The 12,624-nt window shown below is 38.2% G+C and overlaps 1 protein-coding gene across 3 annotated transcripts in view; it reads right to left on the bottom strand.

Moving 5' to 3' along the window:
- Positions 1-2,843: 2,843 nt before the first annotated feature.
- XB5885669.L (putative methyltransferase DDB_G0268948 L homeolog) overlaps positions 2,844-12,624 on the bottom strand; it is a 43,977-nt gene continuing 34,196 nt past the window's right edge. For all 3 annotated transcript variants that reach the window (XM_018236244.2, XM_041576476.1, XM_041576477.1), the window contains exons 7-8: positions 4,473-4,610; positions 2,844-3,150 (exon numbers count right to left, since the gene is read on the bottom strand). In XM_018236244.2, the coding sequence (XP_018091733.1) occupies positions 3,063-3,150; positions 4,473-4,610 (226 nt within the window). In that variant the 3' untranslated portion in view covers positions 2,844-3,062. The remainder of the gene's footprint in view (positions 3,151-4,472; positions 4,611-12,624) is intronic.

Genomic DNA, 12,624 nt, shown 5'->3' with positions numbered 1-12,624 from the left:
TACTTCCTTCCCTACCTCCCCTGCCCTTACTCTTCCCTTTCATTGCCCTCCCCTCTGTTGTCTAGAGACCTACATTGTTTATATACCCCAATCATCTATCTCTAACTGAAAAAGCTTGGACAATGAGCTACTGAATAAAAAAATGAAATCATATGCTTTAACTGTTGCAATAAAATATGTTGATTTAAAAATGCTACCATTGACAACGGGATAACCATTGTGCAACACACAAGTGATGGAAGGGCTCCTAAATCAAAGCCAGTGGGTAACAAAGCATATATATGGGTGACACTGATAAAACTGACCAAACACAACACCATTATAAAAGCCTGACAAATCCAAAGTCCTGGTACAAAATTAACAACAATTTCAATTATACAAATGGGCCTTTTTAATTCTTTTGTTGTTTAGAAGCAGTAGCATAACTAGATATTACTGGGCCCTACAGCAAATTATTTTTCAGGCCCCCCAAAATGTCTATAGGTTGACCTGTTTTACCAATATTTATTAAAATTGTATATGATTTAGGGTCTCATGGGGCCCCTATACCTCCTAGGCCCCCCTGCAGCCGCAGGGTCTGCTTCCTCTGTAGTTATGCCCCTGTTTACAAGGCAGCAGTACCAGGCGCCAAATTGTCATTTATAGTTACCAACTAACGCTGCTCCCTTGTTGCTTGGGGATGTTGAGGAGATAATAGTTATACTTGGTGGTGAAATTGTTACAACAGTTTATCTTGAGCAAATTCTTCATTTTAAGCTTCTGGATGGCTTTTTTTGGCTGCTACTGCTGCTTTAAATGCACACATAGACATCTTAACCACAACGGTCCTGACAACTGCTGTTCTATACTTTCCCTTGTTGCTTCTTTGGTATTTTAACTTGTGACAAGTTGTAAACTTTGAGTAACAATTGTTTTTATAAATGTTTCCTAATAGACAACAGGACAGATGTGCTGAAAGCACTAGAGATGGTCCAAAAAACAAGACAAGAGATTTTGAAAATACATACATTTTGTCGGCAGTTTGGGTAAAATGTGCTTGTGGGAATATTTCACAATGTATGCATTTAGAGTGCAGTCAGAAATGCATTGTTTGGTGGTGACATAAGAAAGTCTATAGGGATGTCTAAATAGCGGTGTGTATTTTTAAAAATGTAAATGGGGGTATAGAGGGAAAACACCCAGGTATGCAGTTTTCGGTAGATTTATTAAAAGTACTAACTGGGGTTAGGGTCATTCAACTGAAGAAGAAATGAGTTTCTAAATTCACTTGGTTTTTATGCAAACAATTCGTGTGACTTGTTCTTTCCAGGAGCATGTTTGTGACAAAAATGAAAAGCTTGCTAGGTTATAAGTGGTAAGCTTTATTTTTTGTCAAAAATCCACTTCTTCCCTCAGCAAGCCAGTTCAACCAAATGCAGAAAGGCAGAATGAGTTCAGGAAATCACTTGTTTTTTCTGCAGTTGGATGCCCTGAACATAGTGCAGTACTGCCCCATAGTTCAGTACTATGTCCCTATGATTGCAGCCACCAACATTTTAGATGTAATAGTTTTGGGGTGTTTGGTGTTTTTTACACCTATACTTGCTAGGTATTCCTTTACTTGGGAGAAGATTCTCTCTTTAAAATTGTCTCTTTGAAAGTATTTTTTTTTTTTTGCCAAATCATGTTTGATCTTACGTTTTACAAAAAAACTCATTACAGAAAAAGCTCTATACACTAGATGCTCTTTAGTTGACATTTACAGCACACCCAATAGCCTGGAAATATGTAGTTTCTAAAAACAATCATTTTGTGGGGCTATTTTAGTTTTACATATTATGTTAACTGATAGATTTGCTTACCGCTGTTGTTTTGTGAAACATTCTACATCATGCTGTCAGGTTTTTTCTTGAATTAAAGAAAATTTAACCTTTCATAATTTTATTTTTAAAGAATATTTTTTGGAAAGTACTAATTATATATCCAGGAAATTACAACATTTATTCTGTATGTTAAATCCCATTTCATGAAGAAATAAAAAGCCAAATATCCTACAACAACATTATTAATCTGACAGTAAGGGTCAGATTTATCAAAAACTCACCCACTTTCTATTCATTCCTATGGGAACTGAGCTCAAATGAACTCACAACTCAAATGGTTTCTAATTTGAGAAGAAACTTGAATGTAAAAAAACTCAAATCAGTGTAGTAGGGGTGAAAAGTTGAATACTCTAATTCATCGAGTTTTCCGCCGAAAAAACTTGAATTGATTGAGTTTTTGAGCAATACCCACTGAAAAAAACTTGAACCTCATGAAGGCTTTTAACATCTTCACATGGTTCAAGGGACCTATGCCATTGACTTCTACATGACCTAGACAGGTTTTAGATGGAGTATTTTTGGATTAGAGTTATTTCCAGGGGTAATAAATCTCGAAAAATGTGATTGTTAAAAAGTTTTAATTTATCTTGTTTTTTTCTCGAGTTTTGACAGAAAAATACCCTAGAAAATTAGAATGTTTCGTGAAAAAAACAACTTGACCTTTAGTAAATCTGCCCCTTAATGTGTTAAAATGTGTGGCTGGATCTTCCTGTGCTTGGAACTATAGAGATTATGCTATGGTGGCAGGGGATTCATTTTTGTAGTAAGTGTCGAGTACAGAATTAATAATTATCATTTCACAAAAGTTTCAACTAAAAAAAAAAAAATGGCCCCTAATTTCTAATTCTAATTTAAACAAGCAAACTAAATACAGACTAACATAGCATATAGTTTAAATGTATTATATTTAATTGAAATTTGTTTTGCAAAATAAATTTTCAGATCCATGATGAACACAATGATAATAAAATCATAGAAAAAAAGAATCATAAAGTACTTTATTTGTAATTTTCAACCAAGAATGAAAGTGAAAAAAAATTTCATTGAAATTAACCAACGCAGAATTTCCAATGCCTTACTAATTTTAAATTGTGATATTCTCAAACCACATTCAGTGCACCAGTATTTATCGGAAAACTAATCAATAGAGATCAGTTTTCAAGCAAAGTGATACGAGATCATTCATATCTTCCATCTTTATTAAGGTTTAGAAGCCAGTACACAATTATAATTGTGCTGTAGCTCTACTATTGTCTCTGTGGATGAGACTTGCATGATTTCCAGAAACCTGAAATGAGACAAAGATTTAATAATTAGACTTTCAGGTTTTTCAAAGATAATGGAGCAGTTTCACTAAAGGGTGAAGTGGCCAACGCTAGCGTCAATTTGCCAGAAATTCCATTCGCCAGAAATCCCATTCGCAGGGACATCGCCAATTCAATAACAGGCATAGAGGACAATTTGCTGGCAAACTAGACTGTCGCTAGCATTCGTTCTCTATCGCCAGATGACTTTTCGCTCTGGCGTTACTCCCAAATTCAGTAAAGTACTAATTTTACTGAACGTTACCTCTTTTGCCAGAGTTTACTTTGCCACCTCACACCAGACGGACTGATAAAACAAAGCAACATTTTCCTCAATCTTATGTCAGTGACATCATATCCTGTTTGCAGGTTTGCTATGCAGTAATGAACGCACGCAAAACTTCGCTATGAGATTCTCTAACTGCCGAAGTAACGCTGGTGAAAATTCACCATCGTTTGGCTGCTGAGATGTAACTTCGCATTTTTGTGAATTAGCGTAGTGGCAACGATATTGCGCCTGACAAAGTGGTGCGGAGTTCCCCATTAGTGAATTTGCCCTGTGTCTACTAGCTGCCTATAGTACATCAATGTTCAGAAGCATATTTAGAATAACAAATGCAGAAAATAAAGCTAGAGCATTGCAACAAATTGAGGAAAATAAATATGGACATTTAAGTCAGAGGTAGAACAAAATTAATTGATAAACTACAAACATGGCAGCAAACGTAAATGAGTCAAATAAAAAAAGAAAGTATGAAAAACCATTGTCATAGGTTAAACACAGGAAGATGAAAAAAATGGAGCAGCTCAACTGAGAATTTAGCATTACAGAAATATCTTCCAGTACTAAAATTGTGGAAGACAGTTCCATAATGTGACAGCCTTATAAAGCAAGCCTGCTTAACTGGATGGTGGAAATCTTCTTTTCCTCCATTTCCTTTGGTTTCCTTGTGATGGAAATAATTCCCTACCAAAATGTTTTTAAATTGGTTTAAAACATAAAACAATGCCTGTACTTGCAACTACATTTGTTTTTTGCAAGTAAGAAAAAGAAAGTTAAAGAAAGTAAATGAATAAATACATTTTCAAAGAACTTTCTTTTCTTGTTATTACTAGGAAGGCCCCGAATCCATGATTTTGGGAATTGTCCGAATCCCAAATCTCAAATTCATGAAGGATTCGGCCGATTCCCAAACTGAATCCAACCCCTAATTTGCATACGCAAATTAGAACAAGGAAGGATTGTAAAAAACAGTAAAAAAAATGCAATTTCCTTCTTTAATACGTCAAGCATAATTTTATTTACCTCTTTTCAGTTGTCTCCAATAAATCTTTTGCTTTCTCAGGTTCGACTTTAAGAAAAGTTTGGTACATGGAGAAGGTTTGAATGAGACCCAACACATCTTTCAATGACATTGAGAATGAGCTAACTATATTCTCCACCCTGCAATAAATAAATATAATATCAAAGGGGAGAATTTCAAAAGAAAGTTTTATGTAAACCCACAGGTAGACTGGTATTAATAATACTACTAGAATGACATTACACCCATGAGCCACTGAGTTGCATGTCAATAGTGCAGAGAGTCCAGAGTAATTTGCAGTCGAAAAGCAAGCGAGTGACCACCCTAATTGCAGCTACTTTATTGTGCCAATACTTTTCTTTCTAAACCCTGGAATTCCCACCACTTTTAAGCTGGTGATAGCTCCGGGTCCCCTTGTTACAAAAGAGCGCATGAACACAGTTTTCTGAATGACTGAACAGGCACTTAGTGCAACAATGTAAGAATTATACTATATTTGGATGCAAGTCCCTTTAATGAATAAAGTCCGTATCTGTACAACCTTGAGTCCATCTGAGCTCAGGCGCACTTGCACTTTGTATAAACAAAAAAAAAAAAATGGACATTTGGTGACCCATCTACTATAGTGAATTATGACCTGTGACTGGCTGTTTTCAGATTCAGGTATCACAGTATCCAATTCCAAATGGCTTTTCTGGTCTATGCTGCCAGCCTTTCAGCCAGAGTACATTAGTTGTTTGGGCCTTCCACAGTGAAGTGGAGCTGCAATGGGGTGGGACTTCACCTGCTAACGCAGAGTTCTGTCACTCAAAGTTATGACCACTTCCTGTGGGAATAATGAAAGATACACCCAGTATCGTATTTACCATATAGGATTGGAGGGCCTGTGCCTTGGGAGGCAGCTTTAAGGGGGCGGCCCTCCATGCATATAAGGTAGAAAAAACTTTCCAAAAAAACGCCACTTCCTCTGCTGCTGGATACTTTCCCATACCTCCCAACATTTTGGAAACAGAAAGAGGGACAAAAAGATTTGCCGCACGGAGCGCTGCAATCTTTTTGACCACGCCAATTTTTGAGGCCACACCCCCCTAATTACAATGTCCATTTTACAAAATTTGCCAGGTTATGAAAGTCTGAACACATTCTATGGTTTTTATATGTTATTACAGTTTTGCTAATGAAGGTGATTTGCCCTTTAAGCTGTGAGTCTTTGTTCTCATCTAAAACTGTTACAAAAATATCTTAAGTATGTATTCTGGACTATCTGCCAAGAGCCAATTAAGTTAGAAACTTTGTATCTTTTTCTGGCTGTTCAGTGAAGCAGATCAAAGAGAAACTTGGGAAATGTCAGTAAAAATCCTGGACTGTGGGCTGACCTGTCAAAAGCGGGACTGTCCCGCTCAAAACAGGACAGTTGGGAGGTATGCTTTCTTATCCACTTCCTCTGCTGCTGGATACTTTCCTATCCACTTCCTCTGCTGCTGGATACTTTCCTATCAATTTCCTCTGTTGCTGGATACTTTGTAATCAACTTCCTCTGTTGCTGGATATTTTGCTATTAAATCCAGCAGCATAAGTGGGGTGGGGTTGTGTTACAGTGGATGGTTGGAATCAAACACCAGTTACTGAACCGTATGAGTGCGTGTACTGTTTACACATGTATCCACTGGAACACAAACTGGGTGTCATTAGAATTCTAGGCAGTGTCATTCAGTTGCTACTAAAACAAATTACTGTAAGTACTGTCTTGCATTAAAAAGGAAATTAATGAGGGTTTAAAACATAATTTTACATCTTTATCAGACCCTATTAAGGTCTCACCTTGAGTATGCAGAGCAGTTTTTGGCTCCTGTCCTTAAAGGAAAACTAAAGCTTAACCAAAGTAGTAGGGCAGAAATGTTATATATTATGTTTGCCAGCCCAAGGCAACTACAGCCCTTGCTGATTCTGCTGATTCACTGCACGTGCTCTGTGCTGCTGTCAGAAACTGAGCTTAGGGACCGATACCCACGAGGACCAATGCACTAGTGATGTGCGGCCGACCGATACCCGCGAGGCCCGCGTGTTTACCCGCGGGTCAAGCGGGTTCGGGGCGTTCTCGCACTGCTCCTCACGGGTGGCGGGTGCGGGTTGAGCTCTTCTCCTGCTCTCCCCGCCCTTCACCTTCAAATGCCGGCATCCAACTTCCAGGTTCCGGTTTTATAGTCTCGCGTCTGCTCGCCCCTCCCCTTTTGTGACATCATTGTGATGTCATCGGTGCAGGTCTATAAAAGGACCCCGGAAGCGCAGGTTTCCGCAGGGCGGGTTAGGGTCGGGTGCGGGTCAGGACAACCCTGACCCGCACTTCAATACAATGCACAATATACTGAATATATATATATATAATATAAATGTCACAGTATAAAGCTAATTAGTAAATAACTGAGATTATTGGTACATGGTAGCTCAGAAACCAGCACAATTAGCATTAGTTGCAATTTAGTAATCAGTTCTGTATCATTAGTTTATATGACAGACAAATATTATTTACAGCTTTATGATGTGCCACAACCATTAGGCTTAGCTTCGTAACAACTGCTCAGAGCCCATTGCGCATGTGCGAATCACAGACAATCGCAACAAAATCAAAGATGGGAGACTCCTGGGACAACTTTGAAGGCCTGGATCATTAGTACTATAGAAATGCTGAACCTTTAGGCTGGTTCAATATATAAAGTGTGCTATTTCTGGCCATATTAAGGTTCACTTCTCCTTTAAAAAGTATATGAATAAGCTTGAGATATGAAACAAGGCTGGAAATAGGGATGGAGACTGTCAAAGTTGAGATTATTTTTCTGGATAAAAGGCACTTGTGTCTTTTTTCAAACCAACTTAATTATGTAACTATGGGGGAAAAATGATCCCATCAGTGGGACAAAGCAGTGGTAACACTACAATACATAACAATCGAGTCTTAAATCTCTGTACTGTCCGCATTCTTGTTTGCTATGCCTGAGGAGTCACAGCTGCCATTCACAAAGAGTCTATCCTTAACTGAATATGAGATTATCATCCATTTATTGCTTTGTGTGTTAGGTTATGCTTTTGGGCCCTTTAGCTTGCAGTGGAGTGTTATAGTTCTACAACTACCTTGCCATCACTAAACCTCTATTAGAAAGCAGACTTTTATTCCTATACACCTGCAACAGTTATGCTGGGTGCATTTAAAAGGTTATCTTCTGTAGGGCACCGTTTGTATGGTGGTATTTTTGAGTTTTGACTGAGCTTAGCACTGTTTGCTTGATTCTTCTCACTGTATCTCCATGGTTACTGGGAATTTGTCTTGAAAGCATTTCCTGTTTTTTTTAACATTTCCCCTGTCCACACAATATAGTGATCAAAACGAAACCTTTTTTTTTTTTTGCATCACTGATCCTGTTGAGTGTGGTATGTTAATTAGTTCTATTTATTGTTGAATGCAGTACTTTAAAGGGGTTGTTCACCTTTGTAACAAATTGACAAATCTAACAGTTCACATGAATAGAACAAACTTTTCCATAGAAATAGTTAACAGAAAAAGTACAGTTGAAGAGATATTCACCTCAGAAGTGTCCCTGTACTAATCCTTCAGTTCCACACAGACCCTGTGCTGGGAGGGGGTCACTGACCCCCAAAAACACTACAGTGTTCACTTCCTCTTCCTTATATGACATCACACATTGTACTGGCAGCTAACTTAACTCCTATTGGCTATGTCTGCTGTCAATCTGCCACTGCTTCCTGTGCTGGGGAATTTGAGCAGCATTCAGGTACTGAAGAGAAACTGTTACAAGTTTGTGAGAGGGAGGGGGAGTGTGGGCTGTGTACTGCAGAGACTTCAACTGTGCAGATGGAGGGGATCAAGGTGCTTGGGACCTGGAGTTTTCTGGATAATGGATCTTTCCATAATTTGGATCTTCATACCTTAAGTCTACTAGAAAATCATGTAAACATTAAATAAAGCCAATAGGCTGGTTTTGCTTCCAATAAGGATTAATTATATCTTAGTTGGGATCAAGTACAAGGTACAGGTATGGCATCTGTTATACAGAATGCTTGCGACCTGGGGTCTTCCGGATAGCAGATCTTTCTGTAATTTAGATCTTAGTACTAGAAAATGGTGTAAACACTAAATAAAGCCAATAGGCTGGTTTTGCTTCCAATAACCAATTAATTATATTAATTATATCTTAGTTGGGATCAAGTACAAGCTACTGTTTTATTATTACACAGGAAAAACAAATCATTTTTAAAAATTTGAATTATTGGATTATAATGGCTACTATGGGAGATGACACTTGTACTTTCCAGAAACATATTATTATTTTTTGGGGGGGGGGAGTCCATGTATTATTTTGTGTATTTACCTCATAAAAAAGGTAAAATATTTTTCTGGTATAGATCCCTACATCATGAAAAATATAACTTTTTCATTTTTTGGTATTTAGAGCTCTAAATCTTGTTCCAGAAGTGGAACACTTAAAAAAAGGTATCGTTTTCCTAGGTAAATTACCGCCCCCCCCCCCGGGAGAGCGCACAGGAGAGCGCACAAAATGTTCAAAAAACGTACCTGCCCTCATCACTGCTCTGCCTGTCACTTAGGGCTGCCACCTCACCTTTTTAAAACCAAACACATATGAAATCCACAGCCTGCATGGCTAATTAGCAATTCATTTAGATGCATGATACATGGCTGCACAGAAATCAGTTCAGTCTGCAGCATCTAAATGAGTTGATAATTAGCCATGCAGCCTGTGGATTTCATATGTGTTTGGTTTTAAAAGGGTGAGGTGGCAACCCTACTGTCCCTGCTAGATGTGTAAGTTACATACGTTTCTAAGCAAGTCAGTGCTGGTTTTGTTGCAATTTTGTAAATAACTGACATTATGCTTAATGCCAAAGGTTGCCAAACAATGTTGCTCCTTCCTTTTCTGCAGTATTTGTCTGCTTGGCTGTGTGATTGTTTGTTGTAAGGCAGGTTTGTTTATATGCTGCGTCTGTTAACTTCTGCCATTACAATTGAATAATCAACCAATGGCCATTCAAATTATGTGACTGGTTACAGTTCACAAGCACCCAATAAATTACTAGGAGGAGGGCAGTATCAACATCCAATAGGAAACAAGTAAGGGCAAAGCCTGGGCATGATGATGTCATCATATAGGAAGTTCTTGGTGTGTCAGGTTCAAAATAGGCCACTCCCATCACTTCAGAAAACTGGTCAGAGAGACAGGAGAAGGACTGAGTTAATAGGTATAGAAATTAGCTTTTACAATGGCATTTTTACTTTTTGTTATGGAAAATGGTTTTTCTAACACATTGAGAGCATTGTCAGTGGTTTCATAAGATTTGTACATTGAAGGTGAACAACCCCTTTAATTAGTGTTTATGTTTTTGTTTTCTTCTTTAACCCTTTAAGTGCCAGCAGAATTTCACATTTTGGTTACGCGAAATGCCAGCCGTTTTTGAAACATTTGTGCTCTCTCACTTTAGTGGCATTTTCTGAGGGGAAACCTATAGTTTACCTAGGAAAACTATACATTGTTTTTTTCGGGAGAAACTGAGCTTTCTAAATCTGCCTGAGTTGTCATGTATTTCCACCTCTGCAAAAAGATTTATAGCTCTAAATGCAAAAAAAAAATGAAAAAATCCTATTTTTCACAATATATGCATTTATACCAGAAAAATATTTCATTTTACGCATGAAAATCCAACTGATTTGGAAAGCCTCGTGTTTCACGAACGTGCCAATACCAGATATGTATAGTTTTAGCCAGATTTAGGACATCTGTACAGCAAAAACTCCCGGCAGTATATTACCGAATTTTGAAAGCAGAAGGCAGAAAACGGCATACTTTAGATTCCAAGGCCACAAAATCCTGAAACTGTAGGTTTACCCCAGAAAACCATATATTTTTAGAAAGTACACATTCTGCGGATTCCAAAATGGGTAACTATGTCTTTCTACTCCTAACTACCAAACATCAAAGCTTGTCTGAACGTAGCGGTTTTTATAAAAATGTATCAAAATTTTGAAAAATCACTTCAAAGGTTTTATTTTGCTGCTCCGCATATCACACACTATATTAGATACCAAGAAAAGCACCCTGAATATGATTGCCAGGGGTCCACTGAACAGTTTGATCCCCATTGTGCATAGGTTTACCAAAGTACCTGGCATTTAGAGACCCCAATATGAAGTTAGCACATCCAAATTGTCCAGGACTTTACTTCAGCTACTGAAAAATTAACACATTGACTGCATTTTTTGTGGGGTAAAAACACAGAAAAATAGGTTTACCCCCCAAAACCATATATTTTTGGAAAGGACACATTCTACCGAATCTAAAATGGGTACCCATGCCTTTCTGCTCCAAACTACTGAGTCGCAAGGCTTTCCCAAAATTGTCTGTTTTGGTGAAATATCTGAAAATTGCCTCAAACCTTCAACTTCCCAGCACCATATCACCCATGTATCATTAGGTACCAAGAAAAAGCACCCTAAATATGATTGCCAGGGGTCCTCCAAACAGTTTGGTGCCCATTGTTCATAGGTTTACAAAAGTATATGGCATTTAGAGGCCCCAAAATGAAGTTAGCACATACAAATAGTCCTGTGGGTAACTTCAGCTAATGAAAAATCAGCACATTGACTGCATTTTTTGTGGGGTAAAAACACAGAAAAATAGGTTTACCCCCCAAAACCATATATTTTTGGAAAGGACACATTCTACCGAATCTAAAATGGGTACCCATGCCTTTCTGCTCCAAACTACTGAGTCGCAAGGCTTTCCCAAAATTGTCGGTTTTTGGTGAAATATCTGAAAATTGCCTCAAACCTTCAACTTCCCAGCACCATATCACCCATGTATCATTAGGTACCAAGAAAAAGCACCCTAAATATGATTGCCAGGGGTCCTCCAAACAGTTTGGTGCCCATTGTTCATAGGTTTACCAAAGTATATGGCATTTAGAGGCCCCAAAATGAAGTTAGCACATACAAATAGTCCTGTGGGTAACTTCAGCTAATGAAAAATCAACACATTGACTGCATTTTTTATGGGGTAAAAACACAGAAAAATAGGTTTACCCCCCAAAACCATATATTTTTGGAAAGGACACATTCTACCGAATCTAAAATGGGTACCCATGCCTTTCTGCTCCAAACTACTGAGTCGCAAGGCTTTCCCAAAATTGTCGGTTTTGGTGAAATATCTGAAAATTGCCTCAAACCTTCAACTTCCCAGCACCATATCACCCATGTATCATTAGGTACCAAGAAAAAGCACCCCAAATATGATTGCCAGGGGTCCTCCAAACAGTTTGGTGCCCATTGTTCATAGGTTTACCAAAGTATCTGGCATTTAGAGACCCCAAAATGAAGCTAGCGCATACAAATAGTCCTGTGGGTAACTTCAGCTAATGAAAAATCAACACATTGACTGCATTTTTTGTGGGGTAAAAACACAGAAATATAGGTTTACCCCCCAAAACCATATATTTTGGAAAGGACACATCTAACCGAATCTAAAATGGGTACCCATGCCTTTCTGCTCCATACTACTGAGTCGCAAGGCTTTCCCAAAATTGTCTGTTTTGGTGAAATATCTGAAAATTGCCTCAAAGCTTCAACTTCCCAGCACCATATCACCCATGTATCATTAGGTACCAAGAAAAAGCACCCTAAATATGATTGCCAGGGGTCCTCCAAACAGTTTGGTGCCCATTGTTCATAGCTTTACCAAAGTATCTGGCATTTAGAGACCCCAAAATGAAGCTAGCGGCATACAAATAGTCCTGTGGGTAACTTCAGCTAATGAAAATCAACACATTGACTGCATTTTTTGTGGGGTAAAAACACAGAAATATAGCTTAACACCCAAAACCATATATTTTTTGGAAAGGACACATTCTAACCGAATCTAAAATGGGTACCCATGCTTTCTGCTCCATACTACTGACTCGCAAGGCTTTCCCAAATTGTCTGTTTTGGTGAAATATCTGAAAAATTGCCTCAAGCTTCAACTTCCCACACCATATCACCCATGTATCATTAGGTGCCAAGAAAAAGCCCCCTAAATATGATTGCCAGGGTTTCTCCAAACAGTTTTGGTGCCATTGTTCATAGTTTTACCA

The sequence above is a fragment of the Xenopus laevis genome, chromosome 9_10L (assembly GCF_017654675.1).
Source record: "Xenopus laevis strain J_2021 chromosome 9_10L, Xenopus_laevis_v10.1, whole genome shotgun sequence".
Taxonomy (NCBI): Eukaryota; Metazoa; Chordata; class Amphibia; order Anura; family Pipidae; genus Xenopus; species Xenopus laevis.
The sequence above is the reverse complement of the archived record's forward strand: the minus strand, read 5'-3'. Positions and strand labels throughout refer to the sequence as shown.